Source organism: Salarias fasciatus, chromosome 13 (genome assembly GCF_902148845.1).
Source record: "Salarias fasciatus chromosome 13, fSalaFa1.1, whole genome shotgun sequence".
Classification (NCBI taxonomy): Eukaryota; Metazoa; Chordata; class Actinopteri; order Blenniiformes; family Blenniidae; genus Salarias; species Salarias fasciatus.
Window position 1 is genome coordinate 17,498,426 of NC_043757.1, and position 25,633 is coordinate 17,524,058.

Here is a 25,633-nt window from a genome sequence, read left to right on the forward strand (position 1 = left end):
TTGCTAGGCAACAGCAGTCAGGTGACTGTCTGCAGACAGAACATGGCTGACCTGTCAGAAGACCAATGAGGGAAAGGCCAAATTTTGCATAATCGATCTCAATTTTTTGGTCTTTTTTGACAACGGTTGACCGCCGCGGACAACATTTGACCCGCTTTTTTACGAGGTGAGCCGAGGAGCGTCTGACGGAGGCTGGAGAAACCTCTCCGTGTAGACTGGTGTAGCTGTAGCTGTCGCTGCTGTTGGCTAGCTAAGTTCAGCTAGCCATTAGCCAAACAATCCCCCGCTTTCTCACAGGAAAACTCGTTCTAGAGGCAGGAAACAACGTTTTAGGAACTTTGTGTGGAAACTGTTTTTTTATTTCCTTCCTGAAAATGTGCTGCGTTGTTGCATGAGTCATGTGATGCTGTCGTCTTGCAAGCGTGCCAGTAAAACTACACAAGTTGAGGTGAATCTACAAGTTCAGCAGAGGTTTGATTTGTGGTTTTTCTGTTCAGATTAGTCAGTATCTACACTTAAAAACGAGCCAATCTATAGATCAACCCTTTGGATTTTTGTCTTTTGTCAGGTTAACGTACATCTAGCGTAATTTTATTCGTTCTGATTTCCATATTGATCTATAATTATTTACATCAGAGTGAGCATCGACATGCATATAGACGACAGAAGTATGCTACACATACTGTTGCTCACCTTGTGCTCCCTCTTGTTTTTAGCTAGTTTTGTCGTGGACAGTTGTAAAGCTCTGATCTTACGGCTGCTATTGCTTCCTGTATGTGAAACTGTGCTGCAGTACTCTTTCGACATACTTTCTGTTTACTTCAATCGCACTTGGCACAGGAATTACAGAATAGAAACATTTAACATCAGCAGCATCATTCATCTTTGATTGTTTTGTTGTTTTGTAATAACGTGACAAAATCATCTCAGGATCCCATAGTACCAGTTCCATTAACGTAATGATTGTACAACAAACTGAGTATTAATAAGATATCAGACCACCCATGACTTCATCGTTATGGGGGGAAAAAACTAAACAAATATCCATTTTTGTCCTGCCATCAAAACATCTTCTGTGGCTCTTTCACCAAATCATGTTTGTAGGCCGATGGAACCAGTGGGTGGAACCGATCGCAGCTGATTAAAAGAGAGGGCAGAGTACACAGGTCAACAATCAGAGAGAGGAAGACAGATACTCACAAACATGCAGATGGGCAATTAAGACTTAAAGATTAGTTGTAAATTACCATGATAAAAGAAAAACTAGGAATGTTGCTTGCAATTGCTAGTTTATTTATTCAATTCTTGAAAATCTCTTTCCTTTGTCCCTACCTTGCAATTTGATTCTCACATGTAGAATGTCAGTGCATAAAGTTGCTTTGTACATTCATTTTTGCTTGTTTTAAGTAAAATACGTCCACAAAAGTCACCACGGAGAAGGCCAAGAATGAATTTATAAGTTAAAGTGTACCAGTGTGTGAGTCTGTGCAGGGTCAAGTAGGGGCCACTGAACTCTGGCTTATCAGATGCAATGGTGAGTTAGAGCTTTGCAGCCTGTGACAAACCTCAAAAAGCCACACAGTTGTACACAGTGTCCAGGTGATGCAGGCATTGGTCAGGGTCATGCAGAAACAGCAGATCGCTACAGTCAGGCAAAGGGACAAACATTGCTTTTACCCGTTTTTTTCCTGGCAGCAAAGGGAAAAACATGACTTCTTTCTAAAAAAGGAAACCAAGCTTAAGCTTCTTTATTCGGGTTTCAACATGGGGTCTTAAAGTTAAGCGTTCATCAGTTAAAATACTTAAATACTATTACAACCATCACGCAAAGCTAACCTGTTTTCCTCAGAATCTACGTAAGTCCACACACAATGAACCAAGTGATCATGATAAAGTCTATTTATATATCACTTATCAAAACCAGAGTTACAAAGTGCTGTGCCATAAACATATAAAACACAACAAACAATGAAAGAAGACTGATTAAAGCTAAAATAACAGCAAATGTGAAACTGATCAAAAAGCAGCAAAAGTAAAAGGTACATATTAAAAAATAAAATCGAAAGTCTGAAATTCCGGAAGCCAACTTCTGATGCTGTTGTGTCGCTCTTTAGTTTGCATTCATCCTCTGTGGTAAGACAGGGACTTAGAATGGTGCATTAATTATTAATTCCACTAACAATCACTTTGCAGATGAGTGGGGTGCCGGAGAGAATGGCAAATGGTCCCAGCAGGAGTGACCAGTTTGAGAGAGATGCTCAGGTCTGGGAGAGGCCTTGGACTCTTGAAGAGATGCGGCAGAGCAGCGCCAACTGGTCCCTGGCAGCCGACTCGGGGGTACGTCAAAGACCGTCATCCCCCAATCTGAAGTATTAGTTTATCCAAGGTTTTCAAAGGAAAACAGTAGAAAGCATTTATGATGGTGATAAGATTGTGAAATACTCTGCTTTGGAGTGAGGAAATTTCAACTGATTTTGTCCTATTTTTTTTTTTTTTTTTTTATAGCTCTTTCTCTTCCTCCAAGACTTCTCCCAGAGAATGCTGTCAAAGACACACGACATCGAAAAGCAGCTGGACAGCCTGATCCGGGACACCAAGGCTACAGATAGCTGCCTGCACTCCGTCTTTAACGACTTCCTCATGCTCTCCAATACCCAGTTTATAGAAAATGTAATGTATATCATTCAAACATTATGTTACAGTTTACTTTTAATGATGTTCATAATGAATTGCCCGATTGATTAGTGCACCATGAACAGCTTTTCAGTTTGTTTCCTTTACTCTGTGTGCTGTTGCAGAGGGTGTACGATGAGGAAATAGAAGAGACTCTTCCCAAATCCGACACTTTAGAAAAGCAACCAGAGCAGGTGTGTTAAGATACATAAACTTTACTCAGATCTTTGATTATTCCTGAATAGCTTGATAAGAATTACGCTTGTTTTTTCCCGAAGGAGAAAACGCGAGAGCAGAAAGAAGCAGAGCTGATCCCCAAGATGCAGGAAGCCGTGAATTTCGGCCTGAAAGTGCTGGAGTCAGCGTTTGAGCATCTGGACATCAAAGCAGGAAATTCTGACTCAGAGGACGAGGAGACGACGGACAGAGTGGAGGCTATACTAGAGCCCAAGGTTTGCTTTTTTCCCCTCATTGTTCAATGCAGGAGAGTAGATTGAGACAAGTTCTCCATGCATGTGGAGGGAGGCTGTCTCATTTGTGTAATCTGTGATGTTTTTTTCTGTGTCCTCACCTGTCAGGATCTCTATGTGGACAGACCGCTCCCTTATCTGATTGGTTCCCAGGCTTTCATGGAACAAGATGATGTTGGACTGGGTGATCTATCCAGTGATGGTAATGTATCATCAGTGTGTCTACCAGAAACACTTACACAATTTGATTACGTCCCACATTTCAGGTGTTTTGTTTTGTTTGCTTTTTTTTCTTTCCAGAAATGTCAGTTGACAGTGACAGAGACAGCGTAATCGACAGTGAAGACGGCAAAGAAGCAGTCGTACGAATGTTTCTCTCAAACTTTCACATATTTACTTTTTTTATACATACATGTATAAATATACATGTATATTTTGTATCATTTTTACAGCATTCAGATGAGGACTTCAATCAAGATGAGGATGATGAACCGATCAATATTAAAAAGGTTACCACATACCCTTTTAAGCTTGCATTTCTAGTAATAAATGGCAAGTTAAAACCCTATATCACTCAGAAATTTCCCTCCTTGTTCTCCTAGAAATCCTCCATGATGAGTTATGATGATGATGAAGAGGAAGAAGATGAAGATTCTGACATATTTGGAGAATCGGATAAGGACGACGACGATGATGACACAAAAGTATGACGTGAACATAATGATAAACTACATCTCCTGAGTAGTGTAACAGCTTACGCTTGAACTGAATATGTTATTTGAAATGCAGCTGATGAAGGTGTGCCTCTCTCTCACTCAGAACACAGGCCCATCATCCTTTGCAGATGAGCTTGCTGCCCGGATCAAAGGTGAACCGGTGAATAAACCTGAGGCAGACCGTGCCTGTAAGTCCCCGTCATCACCAAAACAGCTGAGAGTTCCTCACGTTATCTCACTTTGAATTTACATTCCTCTCACTCATCGTGTTTGATTTTACATGGGAGTGAATCCATCCAAGTTTTGAGTTTTAAATGAACGTTGAAAGCACGAGCTCCATCGCTGCATGTGCATGTTTATGGAGTTTTTCTCTCCACCCTGTCATATCTCGAAAGCATTGGCATCTAAGAAGAAGAGCAAAGGCAGAAAAGAGTCAAAATCTTCCAAACCGCAGGGTAAGACACTCATAGTCATCACTGCATTTCAGCCTTTGTGTTGTGTTTCACATGAGTTATTTACATTTTTGTTTGTCAAATGTAAAGCTCATTGCCGTTAACATGCTTTGCAACAGCAGCCGACGAGGACAGCGACGACATGTTCAAACCACCAAAAATGGACGACGACGACGACTTCTCCCCATTCGGTGGGAAGAGCGGCCTCTTCAGCGGAGGAAGAGGTCTGTTCGACGACGACGTCGACGGGGTAAATTATTTTCTCTGCTTCTTCAGATTCAGCAATTATTCTAAAGTAAAAAAGTCAGAAAAAAACTAATTTATTCTGTATGACACTGTGCCATTAAGGGGGATCTTTTCTCTGAGGCGCCAAAGCCGCTGCCGCCTCCCGAAGAGAAAAAAGCAGCGAGTGAAAGTACGAAAAGCACAGCTCAAACTGCAGGTGAGAGAGGGCTCTGCTGTCGATGGGATATATACAGGCCTTTGAAAGAAATAGCTTTTATATATTCTTTTATACCTTTTCTGCTGCAGAAGCCAGTAAACCTGGAAAGAAGATTCCTGCCGGTGCGGTGTCAATATTCCCAGGTAGCTAGTTGCTGTCTGACAGCTGATGTCAGCCTCCTGTCTGCTTCATCCGCCTCAGACTAAATCGCCTTCTGCCAACAGATAACAACCTGTTCAGTTCAGGGAACGAGTCTGACCCCGAGGAGAGGAAAGAGAACGGGATTACAGCTCCCAAGACGAACACCATCTCTAAACAGGTTGGTGGCGGTGGGCTGTTTGACGATGAAGAGGAGGACGATGACTTCTTCGGCAGCAAAACCCTGAAAAAGGCCGATTCAGGTTAGTGTGTGAAAACCAATGCTGAGAACCGTCCGGGCCGGGATTTTAATGCCATGAATGACTTTTTTATTTCCTTCTAATTTTCAGCTGCACAGGAGAAACCCAAACCCACCAAAGCTCTCGATCTTTTTGATGACGAGGAGGATGAGGATGGTGATATCTTCAGTAGCAAGTCCAGTGTCCCTGCACCAAGCCAGAGCAAGACAGAGGCAGCAGGAGCACAAGTTAAAGCTCCCGAGAAAAAGGTACACATCTGCATCAATGTAGAGTATTCTTTTCGTGTGTTGAAAAGCATGTTTAAGTCTCTTCTCGTGTTGGTAATTGATTGTCGTCTTCAGATGCCAGCGGGGGCTGTGTCTCTGTTCGGTCCTGGCACTAAAAGCTTGCTTAGCGAGGGCCTGAAAAAACGCCAGTCGTCTACCAGCGAGGAGTCTGAGAAATCTGAAGAGGTCCGAACCGCTTTTTTTTTCTCCTGTTTTAACCCTGTTAAGATGCAAAGGTTGACTTTAGATTGCTATTCTGCATTTCATCTCTGTCCCATTTTGGATTTCAGAATGGTCCACCTCCAGATGTTGGGCCAGCTGCTGTCAAGACACACGTACCGGTGACCAAAGGGCTCTTTTCTGATGATGAAGACATACAGGTAACGTCTTCAAAAGGAGCAAAAGCCGTTACAGTAACCAAAGCCGTTCAGTCCACAATATTTGAATTCCACCTCTCTAGGTATTTCCAACAATCCCTAAGAGCCAGTCTAAGCCTGAACCTACAAGCCAGAGAAAAAGCAGCAAGGCCACTCTGTCTTTATTTGACGACGAGGAAGAAGAGGCAAGAATAAATCACACCTGACCGAACAGAACTACACCCTGCCTTTTTGTCTTCCACTCTAATCCGTCTCCTTCCGTGCAGGATCTGTTTGCATCTGCAGCCAAATCTAAACCAAAACCCAGTCAAACTAAAGCCTCCACGCCACAGCCCAGCAAGACCGTGTCCCTCTTCAGTGACGATGAGGTATGGAACCCAGGAGAAATGCAGCATGTTCTTGTCTCTTTAATGTTTTGTATTATACGTACAGCACAATACATACTTTTTCCTGATGACAGGACCAGTGGTTAAACTCTAAAAGTACTGAAACAAAGACAGGAGGGATGAAAGCCAGCGTCAGCGCGCCGTCCAGCCTCCAGAAGCCTCCGCCCAGCACCAAAACGGCTCCCAGGAGCAGCCTTTTTGACAATGACGACGACGACGACCTGTTTGCTCCAACAAAGGAGTCAAGGTATATACAGCAAATCTTATTTTCCTGCCTTTCATTTTGAGTAAGTATCCAAACAATTAAACTCAATTTATGTTGCTATAACGTTATTTTTCTGTCTTTAACAGTCAGAAGAAGCCCCAGAGGGTCGCTCTCTTGTTCGAAGATGAGGATGATGATGATGATAAAGGATCCCTCTTCGGCACCAAACCTGCTGTGAACGTGAACACCGCAGCGCCAGCTAAAGTGGGTGCACAATGGCATTTTTTATTACACACGGAAAATGATCTTCTCTTGAAGATTCTCTGATTGCTATTTTATCTGATTTATGCCGCGATTAAATTGCTCTCATACCTGTTTGTCTTCAGACGCCTGCTGTAAGCACTAAGCCGAGCTCACAGCCTCAGAAGAGCGAGGAGATTACAGCGTCTGAGACACCAAGAGATAAGTCCGACGAGCAAGAGAAACCTGCATCCGATCCCCCTGAAGTATTACCAAAATCACAAGCCCCAGAGAGCAGTGAGAGTAAGAAGAAGCCTGCTGGAGCGGTCAGCCTCTTCGGAGGCATCGACGTTCTCGCCAGCAAGCGGACCAAGAGCCCATTGGAGGAAGTGGACCAAGATAACATTTTCAGCTCTAAGGATAGCCCGCCATCAACTGTAGAAGAGGAGAAGGAGGAGAAGGCGAAAACCAATGCCGTCAGTCTGTTCGACGATGAGGAGGAAGACGACTCTGACTGGAACGATCCGATATTCACACCCAGTAAACCCACAGCGAGAAAGACGCAGAAGGTTTGTGTGTCCAGCTTTACACGGGCCGGGAGAGTTTCTTTCTGCACGTCCCGTTTCTTCACATGCCGTTCTGTATGACTCGAAGGTGGCGGAGGAGCGACCGCAGGCAAAGAGCACAGGTGTGTTCCAGGACGAGGAGCTGCTGTTCAGTCACACGCAGCAGAAGGACAACGACCCAGACGTCGATCTTTTCGCCAGCTCAGGGAAACCAGCAGTCAGTGTCTCGCATGTCTTTAGTGTTTTCATGTGCTTGTCTGGAAGTGCACTGTGCCAAAGTTTTTACATGTCCGTCTTCTCCACTCAGAGCTCGAAGCCCAGCACAGCAAAGCCAGCAGCACAAAGTTTGTTTGCGGACGATGACGAGGACGACCTCTTCAGCTCGCTCAAACCAAAACCACCTCCTCCGGTACCGGCCGGCTCATTCATTTACACACAATAGAACCATCGGTTACTTAAAGGATCATCCTCCTTAACTCGGCTCTCATTTTCATTGTCAGGAAGTCCCAGAAAAACCCAACAAACCGAATGAAAAAGCCCCATTAGCGAGTCCAGAGCCTTCATCGGAGAGTCAGGTAGGTCACTGTGTTCTTACTATATGGTCAGACTGAGTGACGAAAGACACATCTGCTTTTGAGTTTCTGTTTAAATCCTTTTTTTTGTTTTTTGTTTTATGAGCACAGACTAGTTGCTTTTCTTGGTTTACATTTCTGATGTGACTGTAATCTGACCACACAGAAGCCTGCAGCAAGCCCTGTAAAACCTAAAGATTCCTCATCAAGGATTGGGAAACTTCAAGTAATACATTTTTTTAATCAAATCAAATGTCTTCATCCTTGACATTTCACTCTGATTCCTTCTGAGGAGGAACTATTCTATTCTCACTTGCATATTTTCTCTTTGAAGAACTCTCTTTTCTGGGCTTTTTCATGTTCCAACTTCAAAACTTGCCTATGATCCAGGACCATGTCTGTCAAAATGACTATTCTTTATTTTGATTCTGCCAAATCAGAAGATTCTACATAATTTCCTGTAGTTTTAGAAGTTGTTTCTCACCTGTTTTACTCTTGCTCCATTTCCATTCATAGTCCTGGTTTCTCATTTTGTCTTAATCTGCTTCTTTATAAGATTTATGAACTAGGTGGTTTGATGAGGTAAATGTAATACCTGTTTGGGTTTTTCCTACATCTAGGCCAGTTTAATGATCAACCCTGCTGCGTTGCTCCCTGGTGCTGCTCCCAGCATGCCAGGGTCCAGTGGAATGGGTCCCAGTAGTTCTTCAGGGGTGTCCAGCTCCAGCCTGAGCCCCAGCCCTTTGACCAGTCCTGCGGAGCCACCGCCAGGCAGCGAGGGAGGAGTGAGCTTTGACGTTCCCGTCCAGGTCTCAACGCTCCAGAGTGCAAACAAGGTGTGCTCCTGATACCTGCAGCGTGGCTCTCACATTCTCTCATGGTTCTCCCCTGGAGGATTTGTGATGTGACGTTTGTTCTAAATCCTGTGTCGTGTAGAGTCGGACCAAAGGTTCTGCACAACGCCGACCCCAGTCCAGAGCAGCGAGACAGCAGGCAGCTCAGAAATCTCTGCAGGATAAAGACGAGGCTGGAGGTGGGGGGCCAAAATCCGGTCCGTCTGGGTCAGTTTTACCTCCTCCAGACAAATCCAGCCCGACAGAAGTCAGTGCAACATTACCGAACAAGCCTACGTCTCCAGCCATTCCTCCCTCCGCCTTGTCTCAGCCTTCACCCCCCCAAAGTTTCACCAGGCCTTCAGAACTCCCTCTGCCAGTCTCAGAAAATGCCATCAAGAAAGACTCTACTAAAAACGGCAAAGATGCCAAGGGAGCGCAGTCTTCTGACGAGGAGGATCTTTTTGGCTCCGACAGTCTGTTTGGGGCGACCGCCATCACTAACTCAGCTTCCGCCAGACCAGCCAGCAAGACGACGCCTCCTCAGGCCAGCAGCGGGGCGGGGCTGAAGAAAGACAAGGACACAAGCACACTCCCATCCATTTTTGATGACAACACCGATGATCTCTTTAAGAAGGTCAAGCCAAGGTCGGTCACTAAAAAAGCTAAGGCCTCTGCCTTTTTGGAAGAAGACGACGACGACGAAGACATATTTGGCCTGAGCAACAGCTCCACTCCCACACCTACGAGTAGCAAAGAAATCAAAAGCAGCAGTAGCTTGTCAAAGCAGGACATCTTTCAGGTACGTTACAGTCCGTTTTACTGCCATTAGGCATCCATTGCTTTTCATTGATTTTCCTGCTTCTCTCCATATTTTCAGGATGAAGTAACCACTGTGCCTAAAGCTCACAAGAAGCACAAAGAAAAGGCCCTGGATGCCAGCTTGTTTGATGATAACATAGACATTTTTGCCGACCTGACAGACACTTTGAAATCCAAACACAAGTCCAAGACAAAGGGAGAGACCAAATCAATATTCGATGATGATATGGGTAAGCAAGCCTAAATCGTACATTTTTTCCTGCATTGTGAACCTGTGTAACTTTTTTTTTTTGGTATCTCTTTGTCCTTTCAAGATGATATCTTCTCACCAAGCACAGTAAAACCAGTGGTGAAGGCTCCCCATAAATCAAAGAAAACAGCCCCACCCCAGGAGACCACCCCAGCGTCAGAGTCAAGCAGCATATTTGATGATCCTCTCAATGCTCTGGGTGGAAACTGAACTGTTGTAGCAGGATTTGTAAAAATGTGGATTCATTTATTTGCCATTTGGATCACTCAAAGATATCGGATACACTGTCGATAGAGTATTTATTGAGATAAATTCATATAAATACTGTGGCTTATTTTTGGCAGAGAAAGACACAAATAAAAAAAAATTTTCCAGTCATATTCCAACATGTCCGAAATCATAATGGTATCATAGTTATTATATCCACTTACTCTACATTGTACATGATAGCACTTTACAAGCATATCATATGCTTTGCCTCAAAGCTGCAGAAATTAAACAGTTTTTTTTTTTTTTTTTTTTTTTTTGTATGTTTTGGCTTTGCCATGCGAGATTTCATGTCTTTTGGTTTGTGCCATATCATGTTTAATTAAGAGAAATTGTTGTTTACTTACAGTCTTAGTCTTTTTGACATTGTTTTTATTAAGAAATTCATCCATTTCTTAACTTTGGCTGTGATAAAGAAGAAATTCCATTTTTAATAACTAAAAAGAAACATATTTTATCCTATGTGAAATGTGTGTGCTCATTTTTGATATGTTGCATTTCATCTTTCTTGTCTGTCTAGACTCTAGACATATAAAGGATGCTGGTTAATATGAGTATTACATCCACACAAGCACAATGAATTGTTTCCAGAGATGCAATTTTTTTCTTTTTCTGAGGGGGTGTCACTTTTATTAAAGCAAGGGTAGCAGGATTGAAACTCCTTATTCAAGTTTTCAAACTGAAATAATCATAGTGTATTGCCATACCTTTCAACTAAAGTGATTCAAACGATTTATACGCCTGTGATGATTTTGCAGATATGACAGTGTCATGCAGTCACTTCAATTATCTGTAAATCATCTAAAAGCCATCGCAGAAAGGTTGCAATCAAGCAATACTCATTGACTTCAGATAAATTATTTATTTATGTATTTATTCCCCCACGCGGAAGTAACACGCTCTTTCACTGGACGAAGGTCCCGCCCACTTCAGCCCTCTGCGGTTGGCTTCTTTGTCTGTCAATCACCTGAAGCCGTAAAGGTGTCGTTCGTCCGCCGCGGACAGGTACGGTGGTGTCGGCCACCGGGACACCGCGGCGACCCACCATGGTCGGCAGGGTTTTCTTTATGTAGTGTGTGTGGTCGAACGGGATGCCGCAGAGGTTTCCGCACTGACTGCTGCGCTGCGCCGACCGTGCCGGAGCCGGAGCCCATGGATGTAGCCTAGCAACCTGCTAGCAGCCACGGAGAAAGGTAGCCATTGTTTGAGTTGTTGGCTAACATGGCAACGAAAAGCTAAGGCTAGCAGCGGCGCTTATGCGGGCTGTTGTGTCGTTGCCAGATATACTGGTAAGCGAATTTCGACAGGGAATATGTTAGCGGCGAGTACAGATCATAGCTGCTATGAAAACAGCGAGTTGTAAAAAGTGGCTGTTTGACCTTTCTCCGCTAACGTTAGCTACAGATGTACTGAACCGTTCTCCATTCATCTCCGTTGTCAGGCAGCCAGCTAACCTTGTTAATCTCTCCATACCTGCCTGCGTGGTGGCTCCTGCTGTGATCGTTCAGTATTATATTCTGTTAGATATCTACTAGAAGTCTCCAGATTGCGTCGTCTATATTTTCACAGCTTGTATGGCTCCTTGGCCTGATGTGGCACCCTTTAAATGTCTGAGTGTGGGCACTCCAGGCCTTGTTTAATAATAATACAGAGTCGATCTTCAGCATGAGTTAGTTTTTAAGGCTTCGCATTTGTTAGTAGGCTTTGGTGACCACCGAAAATCCCGTCACCCCCGTTAAAATCTTCATTAAAGACAAAGGTCAAACTTTACATGGAAATATCGACGATAGCGGCTTCGTCCACAAACCAATCTGGGAATCTATCACCAAGGAAAACTCCAGGATTTGGGGTGCATGTTGTTTTAGATATCACACAATGGAATTGTAGTCACATTTTATCAAAATCCTAAGAATAAGGACTGCATCAGGAGGCGAAGCATCATGAATATAACGGACATCAGACAGAATAAGTAAAATTTGCAACAATAACATCTCAAAGAGTCAGTGACACATCACATCACACAGTCTTTTAGGTTAGGAAACTTTAAAGAAAGTACGTAGAAAATCCACATGCTAACTAACAATGGAAAGAATATAACAAAGAAATGACAATTTAAAGATCACCTTCACATTTCAACAACATGAAAGTTGTTTTAAAGCAGTGAATCGAATTAAGTCTTAACCCTGCCCATCTTAAGGTTTAGGTCAGGGGTTGTTCAGCTGTTTGAAACGAGTCTTGAGTTGTACTTGTTACAAACAAGACTCAAAAGTTCCAAATCACGTTGGGTGTACTGACAGCCGATTCTGAGAACAACCTTTGTGAACTTAACACAAACTCTGTGCAGGTTACTGGGTATCTGAGGGCATCACACTGGCCTCCCCTTTAGATTTACCACCTGTTTTCTACCTTGCGCCATTAATGGAGGTTGGTTCTTTTATTTGAGCAAAGTGACACGAGATGATCTATCAGTCTGGTCAGCCAAAGGACACCTCATACCACTGATGGGCTTGCGTAACACACCTGATCTTGAATTTTGGCCAGGGCCTTTATTGCTGCTCTGAATGTTTTATGAGATGGCAGCTTGTTATTTAAACCACAAATGAGAGACTCTCTTTAGGAAATAACTTTTTAATTGAAAGTCCTGTAAGTTTTTGTCACTAAGCAAGGGTTTGAATTGATGCTTTTAAATGTTGAAATGAGATAATAGGGAGCACCTGTGGTTAATCATTGATTGCCGCTCCACCATCTCTTCCCCACTACATTCAGGCTTAACCACACCACTGCATTGTGATTGTAGCCTGTCGTACCTTGTCTTTTTTATTTATTTATTTTTCTCCTCTTATTTCACAGCTGTGGTAATCCTGCGGGATGTGTGTCCATCGTGAGGCTAGCGAGCTGTCCCTCTCTCCCTCACTTTGGGCCACTCCTCCACCATCTTCCTGAAGTCTCCCTGTCCCGACCCTCAAAGATGACAGATCGGAAGGAGCCGCCTTTCTTCAATGACGACAGCGTGGGGGCTTTTCAGTATAGGCTCTCTTTCTACGACACCATGGAGCTCTTCATCGAGACCTTGACGGGGACCTGTTTCGAGCTGCGGGTGTTGCCTTTTGAGGCTGTCGTTTCAGTTAAAGCAAAGATCCAGAGGCTGGAAGGTAAAAAGTCCACCAATCTAAATTTGCATGTTTTAGTCAGTGCAGCTACTTGTGCACCACTCCTTTTCTGGCTAAATTTCACTCAATATAACATTCGGAGTGGCCTGCTCAGTCCTCGAAACTGTGCTCATCTGTATCTAACTACTGTGTGTCTCATTTACAATGGGTTCTAGTCTCTTGTTTGTGGTGTTGTCTTTCCTTAGAGCAGGACAATGTAGCTCAGTCACTTGAGAACATTCAGTCTGTCGTCACACTTGTTATGTGGTTCCTCAAGTCTCTACTAAAGCAGACATGGACTGAAAACTCCAGTTCTTAAATGTTTGATTTGATGAACATTTATTGTGACACTGTGTGCATCAGCCAGAAAGATGACCCTTTTAGCTTTCAAACCTTAATCAATAGAACTGCAGAGTTTTTCAAAGTAGGAAGACAGGAATTCTTCATTACTTTGTCAGACAAGTAGTGTGAAAATAAGACTGAAATGCAAAAAACAGTGCAGGGGACATACTCGATTTATGTTCTTAAGACGGGCAGCACTGACTGCTGTGCTAAATGTATTTGGTATTTTCACTCTGCAAGTCTGTTGAAAGTGAGTCGATCTTCTCAGAGGAAGTACACCACCAGTGAAGATCTGATCTGACATTAGTATACTTCTAACATCTAATGGAAGATTTATTCATTGGTGAAAGTAAAATGTAGAATGACTAATGTCTAACTCATGGCATGATCTTGACATGATTGTAGAAATCATCACTGTTTGCATGTCAAACATGGTATTGAATGCATTGCAATTATTGGTTTGCAAATCACTGCAGTCACTGAGCTTGCTGAATTACATCTACATTTTTTTTCAAATAATGTTTGGCTGAACTTTTGTATTAAATTTTAGAAAGGTCAAAGGTCAGGTCTCCAATATTGAAAAGAGAGAAAAGGACATTTCACAACATTGCATGATTTGACTGGATTTCCATTTTGAACAAAGCAAGCTCCTTGTATGTTATGTGGACAACACCGAATGTATTATTTCAAACTGACGTTTCCTTTTTGCCCCACAGATCTCAGTCGGAGGCTTAGTTGTCGATCAAAATGACTTACCATACTCGCCTTCTGTTTTTAGCTTCTTTTTGTCCAACCTGTGTGTTTTGTGATGGAGCATACCACTCTGCAATAAGAGTAGTGCTGCTCACTCGCTAGCACACTCGCCTCCTGCCACGAGTCAGCCAGTTCACTTTTGTGGGTTCAGAGTACTTCATGACTGCACATACGCTTCATGTCATTCCAGGCAGTCGCTCTGGAGAGCCTTGTATTCATTCACCTGCCGCCCTCCTACTGGAGATTGATTTTTGAAAAAAAAAAAAAAAAAGAAGTATCCAGCCTATCACAGTATTCTTGTTTGAGCTGTGAGACATGTTGACTGTATTGTATGTTCATATTACGCAGTTGTACTTTATCTATCATTTGGGTTCCTCTTTTTCAGCACTTGCATAGTTGTGCCTTAAGGGGGCAGGCATGAATCATCTCGTTCAGTGTGTGGATGCGACTGATGTCTTGTATCTGAAAATTATCTAAACTGGCAACTCTCTGTCTGTCAAGGTATTCCTGTTGCCCAGCAGCACCTGATCTGGAACAACGTGGAGCTGGATGATGAGCACCGTCTACACGACTATGGGTAAAATCCTTTCCTCACAACCTTTTAGCCCTTCAGCTCACTGCCATGGAGGTGAGATGAGACAGCTGAGCTTGTCAAAACCGACTTTGAAAACACACAGTGGTACATTCAGAATGACTTGCAAGCACACACGGAAGGCCCCCCCCCCACTGTGGCAGTGCCTCAGTTGGGCTCAACATGTTTTAGATGAGGCAGAGAAGTCGAGCAGGGTGAGACGAGCGACACGCTGGTCATATTTAAAGAGCGTGCCCTTCCAATCCCGCTGCTTTATGAGATGCAGAACTCACCCTCCAGTGCTCCGCCGGCTGCAGATGGCGGTATTGTTATGAATGCTTGTCACTTAATTTTCCACTCAGATGGCCCGTGGTGAGATCTTGCTCAGTTCTCCTATTACACAGCAGCAAGCAGGTTTTTTTGAAGTTTCAGAAGCATAGGAAAGTAGGCAATAAAACATCTGCTCATATGCCACAAACGTTCCAGTGGAATTCCCAGTTCTGTACTCGTGTTCATCTGGAGACCGTCTCGTCCCTTCAAGTGCCGTTTACTTTAGATCAGAGCCGCTGCCTTGGATGAGCAAAATTGGACTCTGAATGGAAATGGGTTATTTCCTTCTCATTTTTATGCTCATGTACTCAATCACTGTCTATTTCACACTTCATTCTCTGCTGACTAGCGTCTGGTTTGTCTTGCAGCATTGCAGAAGGCTGCACTTTAAAACTGGTGCTGGCTATGAGGGGAGGCCCAATTAACACCAGGAGAGGTAAAACCAAACGAGCTGGTGTCACAGCTTTAATTCTGTGAACATATTGTGTTTTTGTTTGTTTTTAGTTATGATCACAGAGCCCCCTTTATTCTCTCGCTCAGTAACAATGGAGGAGCCCGTCAAAGACGTTGCTGACCTGATGGAGGGTGCCAAGGTCGAAGGCTGGGAGAAAAGCCCGACTAGCAAGCAGGTCACGTTCGTGGTGTACCGTGAGGGCGACCAGCTGAATTTCTTCCGGGTGATGGACCGAGGTGACGGCACCCTGACACCTCTGTCTGAATCTCTGAGGTGAGAGCATGATTGTGTTGGAAATGTGTGTTGTTTAGAACACAGTTATTAGATAATAATAAGACTGTTGAGAATTTTGTGCAGTCGGTTGATGTTGATTGGTTCAGAACATTTTCCGGCAGGCAACAGAACTGCTGCGGCTGTGTTGTTGGGACGCCATGCGATCACTAATAGGAAGTATCTTCGCCTGTCATGTTTTTCCAGCGGCGGCTCCATCTACAACGTGTACACGGACGAGGAGGACAGCGAAAGCTCTGCAGCCGCACAGCAGAGCTTCGAGAACGCCATCACCATGAGCAAAATGAAATTACTCAAAGCAAAGATGGAGGGCATGAACCTCAATAAGAAGGTAAAGAAAAAAACTCTTTCTGAAAGTAAACATGGGTGAGAAAAAGCCTTTCATCCTAACAGTAGCCTGTCTGGGGAAAAAAAAAAGTTTAGAATTGTTTGTAAATTAGAATCTCAACATTTTTTTTAAATTAAAACTTAATGTGCCTCAAATATACATTCTTGACTTCCTCTAAAAATGTCTCCATAATGGAAACATAGTTTATTGGGAACAGGCAGCACCTTGAATAGAGAGCAGTCAAGCTCAGTCCGGAGACTGAGAGAAGGAATTATTTACTCTTACAAATCCAATCCACTCAGACTTATTTGTGTAAAGCTTTTCTTTTCCCAGACAGCAGCTTACAGCTCAGTGTAATTCTTTTCTTCACTGATTAAAAAAAACAAAGGTATAATATTTAAACTTCTAGAGTTTTGTTGCATAATGTTGCCACACTAATGGGAATATTTTTGTGAGATTGGACTTTTCACTCTACTGTCTCAAATGCAGTGATAAGAAAGCCACTGTTTTCAGAATTCCTCTGCGTGTGATGGGATTTACATTTTCTTCTGAGCTTTCTGTCCTTTGTGACTCTCTCTCTGTCCCCTAGAAGTCTGCAAAGTTAAAACCACGGGCCCCAGTCGGCCCACATCCCAGCGGCGGCTCCCACGGACCTTCAAGCACAAGACACCACCATCGCCTCTTTCGCTCGCTGTCACAGATGAACCAGCCTCGGCATTCAAGCACCCCACTACCTCCTATTGTAGACCACGAATCAGTAGACCCCTCTGCTGCTGTGACCTCGGCCCACCTGTCCACCCCCAGGCGGCCTCCCCCCTCTTTCCGTTCGCCCTCTTGTTTCATGCTTCAGGAGGAGGAGCCGTGGGAGCCATGCCAAACTTTTGCAAAAATCCGCCCTCCTTCCAAAGTGTCCCGGTTTGAAATGGGCAACAAGAGGTTGATGAGGGACTGTGTGTATCCGCAGCTGCCCCCGCTGTGTATTAGAGGGGTGCCCGAAGCCACCTTTGACCCAGTCGAGCCTAACGGGGAGGCGTTCGGGCTGGGTCTGTTGGAGGAGTCTGTTGGTCTGGTGGGGCCATCGCAGGCGCCGTTTGGGGACCTGTCGGACCCTCTGGTCCTGGACGTTTCCACCCAGCCGGAGGACGGATGCCAGCCCCTCGACGTCGGCGCGCAGCACCAGCTGCCCCACTCACCGTCTCCACTCAGCCCTTGGACACTTGGAGCAAGCGACACTCTCACCAGCAGAGCCGACGGACCGCAGCTCGGCACGTCTTTTCACATCAGCCCTCCCTCCCCGTTACCAGCGGCCACGTCGACGTCAGCCAGGCTGATGTCTCAGCCTTTTGATTCCACACTCTCCTTTCTACAGCCCAACTTTCAAGCACAAAGCTCCGTGAAGCCAGACAGCACATCTCCCCATCGCCCCGCCGCCCTGTCCACTCCCTCACCTCGTCTCCGATGCGTTAAAGTCGAGTCGCCGGGCAAAAGGCCAGAGCTCATTTCAAAGAGAGAAGCGCGAGGCATCACCAAGATTGCGAACCACGCCTGTAAGGAGCCACTGGGGTGTCTGAACAACTCCGAGCTCTTGGCTTCTTTCTCCACAAGGACTCCAGACAACAGCAGGGATCACCTGGAAGAGAGTCTGGGACTTGCGCTGCCTGCCGCCACTGCCTCAGGACAGAGCGGCCTCGGCTCCAGGCTGCCATGCATCCCCTCCAACAGGCTCCTTCAGGATGAACTCATTAGACAAATGTCACCCTTGCACCGAGCAGCTGCCTCTTACATGGTAAGAGTGTCGGTTTTAGCTTCTAGTATTGGGTTGGTCGAGTTATTTTACATTCAGGGTGTGTGGTTGTTGCTTTGCTCTTCAAAAAATGTGAGATGTAATTTTGATTTTTGCCTTTTCACATAACATGTTTTTTTGGAGAGGCTCTTATTTAAGTTTGAGTAAAGGGGATGAATTGGTTATTGGAATTTAATTTTTAAACCTATAAAAAATGAGAAACGTTGTGCTGTTTTGATGCTTCAGTCATTTTCTGAAGGTTGGACTTCTTAACAGCAGCATGCTCTGTTTTATTTTCACATTAGTTGAGCCTGCTTCTGGATCACAGTGGATCAACAGTCTTATGCTATGGGGAATGAATATGGACGATTAGTTTCTTTTTTACATTACAGTCGCAGAATAACTGCAGAAATGGTGTCTTTAAGTGAGTTGAAAATGTTAAAGACTAGATGAAACATGAGAACTCCCAGAACTGGTTTAACAGTAGAATAGTTTAGTTTCTCTTTCTGGTTTCATTCCAGTAAAATTAAAAATGGTTACAAACACCCATTTACCTGGAATTCGGCTTGCGGAACACTTGTTGCCCAACAGACACTTTTCAGAATTGATTTCACAACGTATGACTCATTCCCAGGGAAAAGGGAGTGCATGTTCCTTTATGCAGTAAAGCAAGTTTGCTGACTTTTACCTTTCTTGAGTCTTTGAGTTTATCTAACCGGTTCATGTTCCTGTTGTTTCCTCAGACCACCAACACTCTTGCATCAGTAGGCGGCGTCCTGACCCCGTTTGGGACAACAGGTAAGGGAGACACACGTACACCACCAGTCAAGAGTTGGACACACCCTCTCATTCAATGTTTTCCTCTTTATTTTCTTGACTGTGGCCGAACTTCTGGCTCGTAGTGTTTCTATCGCACTCACAGATGCTGTTAAATTGCGGTTTGAAAAAAAAACGCTTCGCATCGAATCGTCTGTGCCGTTGTAAACACGAGTGCGCCGCTAATGGCTCAGAACAAAGATGGTCTTTCAAAGTGCAGCCTCATGCAGAGGGGAGGCTGTGTTGCATGAGTGCTACTATAAAGCACCACGAGGGTGTTAAATATTCATTATATTCCAGCGTCTGCAAAAGCAAAACCACAACACCGGCATGCTTATTGAAACTGTTATGTCTAAGTTCATAGCGAATATAGATTAATGCGCTAAGTAGAGAATCAATACTGTCAATGTCCGATATCACCCTGGTTGTCCGTTTATCAGATTCTCTAATGGATGCTGACTGTGGTTCTCATGCCTCAGTGAGTTAGATGGGCGGAATGTTCCCAAGCTCATATTCTAGATTTAAATCATGACATCTGCTTATCGAAGACTGAGATCTGACTTTTTTTTTCTTTTTTTTTTAAAAACAAGATTGAGATTTTATTTAGTGCTCAGCAGTAATTACATCACTTTCTCCTCTGGGATCACCCACATCAGTTTGACTCATTTTTCTGTTTCGATACCTGGGGACTCATGGAAAAAGAGGCTGTGTATTTTCAGTCTTTTCGAGCCTCTTGAGGTGTCACTCAAAGGCGGCCGAACTCGAATTCACTGTTTTGCATACGCTGTCGAACCGAAGAGCACTTCACATTGAGCCTTGATGTGCAGCGACCGGCGTTTTTTTGCCTCAAAAAGTCCCATTTGTGTTTTTCTCAGCATGACGTTTCCCACTGCGGCCTAACAAGAAACATCCCCACGGTGAGATGACGGCCTTTTTTTTTTTTTTTTTTTTTCCTGACAGACCCCCAAAATCCACTCAGAAAAAGAAGCATCTAAATAGACCAGTAAGATTTTGGTGTATCAGAGGTCCAGGTTTCATAATCATGGAAAATATTTGCAACGTGTGCACATTTTTTTAGAGAAATAGAAGCAGTTGGAAAAAGTTGCAATACATGCTTTTCCTCAACTGGAAGACTGTTGCCAAGCAACTTATTGACAAAAGCAAATTATTTGGAAGTTATTTTATTTCTTAAGAAAGAAGATGGTGATACGGATCAAATAAAACCTCAGTGAGAAACAAACTCTTAATCTTCACAAACGTCTCATTAAAAGAAATTATTTTCCGCTGTCGCCAGTGAGCCACAAAAATATAACAGCAGAGACGGGGACAACAAGCTGGGAAGCTTCACGTCGCCATATTCTACCTTTATCATGCTCTGTGGGCTGCAGTGCTGCTGTATGCACAGAAAATGTGTATGAAGATGAAACGACTCCTGGAGGATTAGCTCGACGGCAAAAATGTTTGATCACAGCAAGAAATTTAATTGAATATGGTGAAGAGACGCGTCGGGCTACAATTGACGATAATGAACCTGCTGCATATCTGTATGGTCACAGACGTACAGTATCTTCAATAGCAAGCAAAAACAAATCCGAATGCACCCAACCAGTCAGCCAGCATGCTGCACCCTCATCACACAGCAAGGTGTCAGGTTTATCTCTCTTCCTGCATTCTCACAGCTTTCAAAGGAAGCAGAGTCATGTGTTTCCACATTCTGGATTATCACCAACACACGCCTGCATAAACTGGAGTTTCCTGAATTTGGAAAAGGTGTGTTTCCCTGTATTAGTGTTAACTCTGTTTAGTCATGATCTGGACAGTAACCCTGTGCGTTCTTTTCAAAGTCAGAATCATTCATCGCTGCCATAGTACACCGCAGTGTCAGTGAACTTGACACTCTCTTTGAATCAACCTTTATTCAAGCATGACTCAAGATTTTTTTTTTTTCTTCAGACGTCAAAGGAGCGAATTGATCCACACAAAAGAAAAAATGGTCAGGAGCAGTGAGAGCAGGTCCGCCTCGTATAGACATCCCCAGAGTGCAGACCGAGCTTCACAAAGGGAAACACTGCTGCTGGAGAATACTTTGCTCTTCCCCTGTTGTGACGCGCCGGGTTCTGAGGAAGGTCGTATTCCTGAGGGACCGAGCCTCTGCAGAGTCCAGCTGAAAGCCACAGACACAGTAATCCAGTCCAGGACTTTCTGCTAGAGACCTTTTAACAGCAACTGACTTCACTGCAAAGCATCAGTCAATAGTTCTGAATCAAATCAAAATCACAGTGCACCTCATAAGCAATCTAACTGCTTTGGCTATATTTATTTTGAAGGTGGCCGCAGCCCCATTTTATAGTTCTTTATAGCGTAGCCCAACTGAACCAGGTTTGCCGTATCAGCAGAGCAGGAGCAGTAGGTTGTATCTTTCAGCAGAACTTGTTTTACAGTTCTCCATGATAGTTTCTGACACGGCCCTCTCAGCATAATTGGTTTTATGACGTTTGGAGCAGCGCTCCAAAATCCCAACTCAGCCTTTTTGACAGGTTTTCTGATCCAGACAGCCTGCGAGCTCTGCCTCTGACCTCAGATCAGGAAACCTGCATGGGACTGAACGCTGCTCCTTAAAAATGGATATGAGAGTTTTCAGTGAGACGTGACTTCAGGCAGACATAATTCTTGCTATGAAAACAATTTGCCTGCACTCAGTAGGGTTTCAATAAAATGGTCCATACAAAAGCGGATGAAGACGACGCTTTCAGAGAAATGTGTATTCGGGCCACTCTCAAGATCCTGATGTCACAACCGATGTGTTTTTCCTTTTGGCAGATGACGAAAATTGCAGCTTTCACGTTACCCCGCTGTGGTTTCAGTCGGAAACTCAATATGTCTAAAAGCACTGCCTAGAAAGGAATGCTCTTTTCCTCCTTTTCTAGCTGTTGTTTTGATACAACCTTTCAGAGCTTCACCGTTACGATGACAAATCCAGATTGAGCAAATGTGACGTCTGAGAAATGTTAAACAAGCACAAATGAAAGCAAATGGCTCTCAGAACGTAGGAGGGAGTCCCACATGCTCCTGGTTCTTGGCTTGGGTTTTATTCAGACTCCGGCTTTACCTAAACTATTGCCATTTAAAAAAAAAAAAAAAAATCAGTCATTCTGGCAGAGTTACCTCGGGACTCATGTTCCCTTTGCTTTCAGGCGCTCCAGCGTACCACCTACCTCCAGTCAAGGCCCCCACAGGCGCCAAGAAGAAGAGCTCCAAGCACTGCTTCCTCTGTGGCAAGAAGACCGGGCTGGCCACCAGCTACGAGTGCAGGTACGACGCCTCCGGCGCTCCCACCTGCGCTCACTTCCTCGCCGCCTCGCTCCAAATCAAATCTCTCGCCTGCTTTGGCAGTCTCGTCCACGCAGCCAGCCTGTTAGCACGCCGTGGTTTTTTTTTTTTTTTCTTTTCCCCTCTTTCTTCATCATTTTGTCTTTCTGCCACATCTCCAAAGAAAATGCGCCCTCTGCTTGTTCTGCCACGAGTTATTAGCTTTATCAAAGTTTTCCCTCCACCAGCGACATCAGTATGGATCATTTCCCCCTCTCGGGCTTTGTCCCTGCGCGTACGCCCAGCCTGACGCAACAGAGTGTAACTCTAATCTCTCTACATCGACCACTCGAAGCAGCCGAGCTCCCTGCCGCGTTCAAAGGCTGCTGCCAGTTTAGTCCGCTTGTGAACCTTTTTCTGATTCGACAATAAATGTCATTCACTCGGTATAAATGAAAGAGATGTGAATGTAGAAGCGCTCCTCCTTTCACTACTGCCTTGACGGAAAATGAGATGATTAAAAGGCGTATTTAATTAGTTTGCCACTCTGCCCGAACGCTCCCGTAACCACCGGTGTGCTCCGACCCCGTCAGGTGCGGCCACAACTTCTGCGCCACCCACCGCTACGCGGAGACGCACGACTGCACGTACGACTACAAGAGCACCGGCCGGCGGTTCCTGCAAGAAACGAACCCCCTCATCAGCGCTCCCAAACTGCCCAAGATATGAGCCCTGCTGCGACCGCTGGCCTGTCCCTGGAGCCGCAGACGGTCCGACGTTTCAGTGCAACGCAGAATCCGAAACACCACTTTGTGCTCTTTTTTTCTGTTTATTAGCCAAGTTCACTTAAAGATTAAGATGAGATGCTCTGTAAAAGCCAGGCGTGGACTGAAGTGGTACAAACTAATTCTCTCCTCTTGACAATGTGAAAATATTTATCCTTTATATCTGTTACTGTTACTTTTTTCTTTCTATTTCCATTGCCTAAAAACAAAACTAAAAAATCCTCTGCATGTATATAGGTAGGTTTGCTCGGTATATCAGCTGCACGTTAAGACATACGTTCCAGTCTTGATAGCCTTTTTTTTTTTTCTTTTTTTTTTCCTCTTTCATTTAAGTCGACAAGTCTTTGACAGATGCACTTTAGAGCGATCATATTTATACGTCATTTTAACGGGGCGGGACGCTGCTTTCATTTCGGTGTTTGTCTCATTCAGTGTTCATGTTATTCAGATTTTTATACCGTGCACATGAAAGCATTTTTCCTGACATAGGCACATACAGACATCACTAATGAAATCTTTCTTAAGAGAACAGTACACCCCATGTATTGACGAAATATTTATTGATGAATACTTATTTAAATTAACGGTTGGTTTTTTGACATAGCAAGTATGCAATGTGTGTAGGTGTGAATGTCCGTATGTAACGTCTGTATGCCTATCGAGTAAATTGTATTAGGACGAGGGGGGGGGGTTATGGTATTTATGATGTGTCTACTGTGAGGTGGTTGCCATAAAAATCTTTTTTAAGTCTTTTTTTATTGCTGAGTTGTTGCGAAAACTTTAAATGCTGTTGAAGTATCTCCAGGGGTTTGATCTAATAAAGTTTCTTTCCATACTTATTGTACGTCGCCGGCGTGAGCGTGTGTCTAAAATTACATCGCAGACTTGATTGTTCGCGTTGAAGGAAATCCTGATTCCACCGGCTCAGACCAGCTCTTTCAGTAATTTCCTCGTGATTTCCTTTCTGTGTCCTCGAGTCCAGGCGTTTCCGTTCCTCGTTACGCGGTCACTGAATATTTGACCTTTGCTGAAAGCTGCTCGACGCATCGCTGTGAGGTAGACGAGGAAATGATTTGCACTTTCTATCGCTCACTCATTCCCGTCACATTAAATACAAATTTTCACCCTCTGCTGATTTCTAAGCAACTCAAATGTTCTTTTTTTTCTAACCGGTTGACCTCCTCAGAGCGTCAACTGTGCTTACTCCAGCCGTCGCTGGCAGAAAACAGGACGGCTCCCGCTGTAGCTGTTTGGCGACTGTGTCACCGTCTCGGTAAATCAGATCTCACTGGGCTGCTAACTGCTAATTTCTGCTCATCGGGCGGCTGCGTGTGAAGTGTTCCAACATGTTAACACCTTCTGATTAAGAAAAACATCTCCTGACTAACACGCCAGGGACGGTGCAAAATGGTAATTTGTTCCAGGAGAGTGTGTGTGTGTGTGTGTTTGTGTGTAATTACATGTAAATGATATGAGTGGGCTGTATTGCCGTGGAGTGATTACTGCTTTAGAGTCACTGCAGAAATGTCCCCGGTTCGAGTCTGTGTCTCTGTGGGTGTCCTGCGATGGCCTGTCCAGGCCCTAAACTACCCTCAGTTCAAAGAGACAGAAACATTTACACTCTTCTAATGGACGCTGAGAAACTCCACTTTGTTTATATCATATCAGTGAATCCTGGACGGTAGAGTGTAGATTGTATTTTAATTGGACAGTATGAGGACACTCTGCGCCTTCAGAAATGTGTTTCCTGCCTTCACTTGTGAATCACGGTGTGGAAACGTTCCACCGAAGACTCGGGACGCTGCCTTTTACTCGCCTTCCCTTCGCTTCTGGAAGCTGTTCCTGTGTGACAGAGAAAGCCTGACCCGAGTCACGTCTGGGTGTTTTTATCCTCACTTTCCTCCTTCATGTTGTCTGCCTTTGATCCATGATAATTGGGCTGTGCGGCATGAACTGCCAAGTCGCTGCTCGGCGGATAAATGCACCTCGACAAGAAGAGGGGATCGAGTTTATCACGTTTTTCAGCTGAATTTTTGGAAAAAGAAAAACTACATCGTGCTGTGTTTTATTTCAAAGCCGATCACTGCGAAACAAGTTTACAAAAAGCAGGGGATGAACGTATGGAGATGCTCTGATTGGTGATTTTGATTGTTGTCAGGTGAAAATGGTCTTCCTCACTGCCAGAGGGCCAAATTGTACCTGAGCACATCCATCACAAGGAGTTATGAGACGTATGGCAGCTCGCCTAATGAAGAGAACGTTCAAAGTAAACTCTGTAATGTGATAATTTGGAGCCGTTTTAATTGACCATCATCCCGCCATCACCAGCAAAACTAATATTTTGTTCATTTTTTTTTTAAATTGGCTCTCAAACTATTGGAACAGGGCCACATGTGGGCGGCGAACTGCCAGCCTCGGTTTGAAATCATAAGCATACGCCGCTGGAAGCTTGATTATCAGTATTGTTTTTGAGGCAATAAATGAGCTGCCAGTGCTGTGGCTCAATGTAGAAACAGGAATATTGATCTACTTATCTGCTCAGGTGTTTTGATCATGATTTATTCTCAAACATTAGTGTGATTAATAGTAACTGAGTAGGAATGAGAGACAGGAAGTCTAAAACTGTTCTCAGTAATAAGGAAATTAGTAGCAAATACAAATTCATAGTAATCGACTGATCTAAATCCAAAAATAGAGGTGTTATCAGTTGCAACACCTTCACTTTAAATTATTCCACAATACTCACTATATTTCATGCTGATATAGAAATAAATTAATACTGCAAGA

At 44.1% G+C, this 25,633-nt stretch overlaps 2 protein-coding genes across 7 annotated transcripts; both read left to right on the forward strand.

Annotated features, from left to right (window-relative positions):
* The first annotated feature begins 33 nt into the window (after positions 1-33).
* On the forward strand, positions 34-10,392 carry washc2c (WASH complex subunit 2C). Of its 4 annotated transcripts, none has more exons than XM_030106493.1 (31): positions 34-166; positions 2,194-2,337; positions 2,506-2,670; positions 2,799-2,867; positions 2,952-3,125; positions 3,252-3,345; positions 3,444-3,505; positions 3,596-3,652; positions 3,746-3,847; positions 3,963-4,047; positions 4,255-4,314; positions 4,431-4,561; positions 4,660-4,753; positions 4,843-4,896; positions 4,978-5,154; positions 5,242-5,399; positions 5,493-5,603; positions 5,708-5,797; positions 5,878-5,979; positions 6,061-6,162; positions 6,255-6,427; positions 6,532-6,649; positions 6,772-7,194; positions 7,280-7,408; positions 7,499-7,600; positions 7,692-7,766; positions 7,930-7,989; positions 8,384-8,599; positions 8,700-9,398; positions 9,477-9,648; positions 9,733-10,392. In XM_030106493.1, exons 2-31 carry the CDS (start codon positions 2,194-2,196, stop codon positions 9,876-9,878), a joined length of 4,344 nt encoding a protein of 1,447 aa, XP_029962353.1. In that variant the 5' UTR covers positions 34-166; the 3' UTR covers positions 9,879-10,392. The 4 variants fall into 4 exon arrangements, with proteins under 4 accessions (XP_029962353.1, XP_029962355.1, XP_029962354.1 ...); XM_030106495.1 differs by having other exon boundaries at positions 4,846-4,896; XM_030106494.1 differs by having other exon boundaries at positions 4,434-4,561.
* Positions 10,393-10,907: 515 nt separating this feature from the next.
* Positions 10,908-23,685, forward strand: zfand4 (zinc finger, AN1-type domain 4). 3 transcript variants are annotated; one of them, XM_030106356.1, is made up of 10 exons: positions 10,908-11,224; positions 12,786-13,087; positions 14,681-14,756; positions 15,449-15,516; positions 15,621-15,807; positions 16,012-16,156; positions 16,743-17,939; positions 18,668-18,734; positions 21,947-22,064; positions 22,655-23,685. In XM_030106356.1, exons 2-10 carry the CDS (start codon positions 12,904-12,906, stop codon positions 22,788-22,790), a joined length of 2,178 nt encoding a protein of 725 aa, XP_029962216.1. In that variant the 5' UTR covers positions 10,908-11,224; positions 12,786-12,903; the 3' UTR covers positions 22,791-23,685. The 3 variants fall into 3 exon arrangements, with proteins under 3 accessions (XP_029962216.1, XP_029962215.1, XP_029962217.1); XM_030106355.1 differs by having other exon boundaries at positions 10,908-11,128; XM_030106357.1 differs by having other exon boundaries at positions 10,908-11,128; positions 18,680-18,734.
* The last annotated feature ends 1,948 nt before the right edge of the window (positions 23,686-25,633 follow it).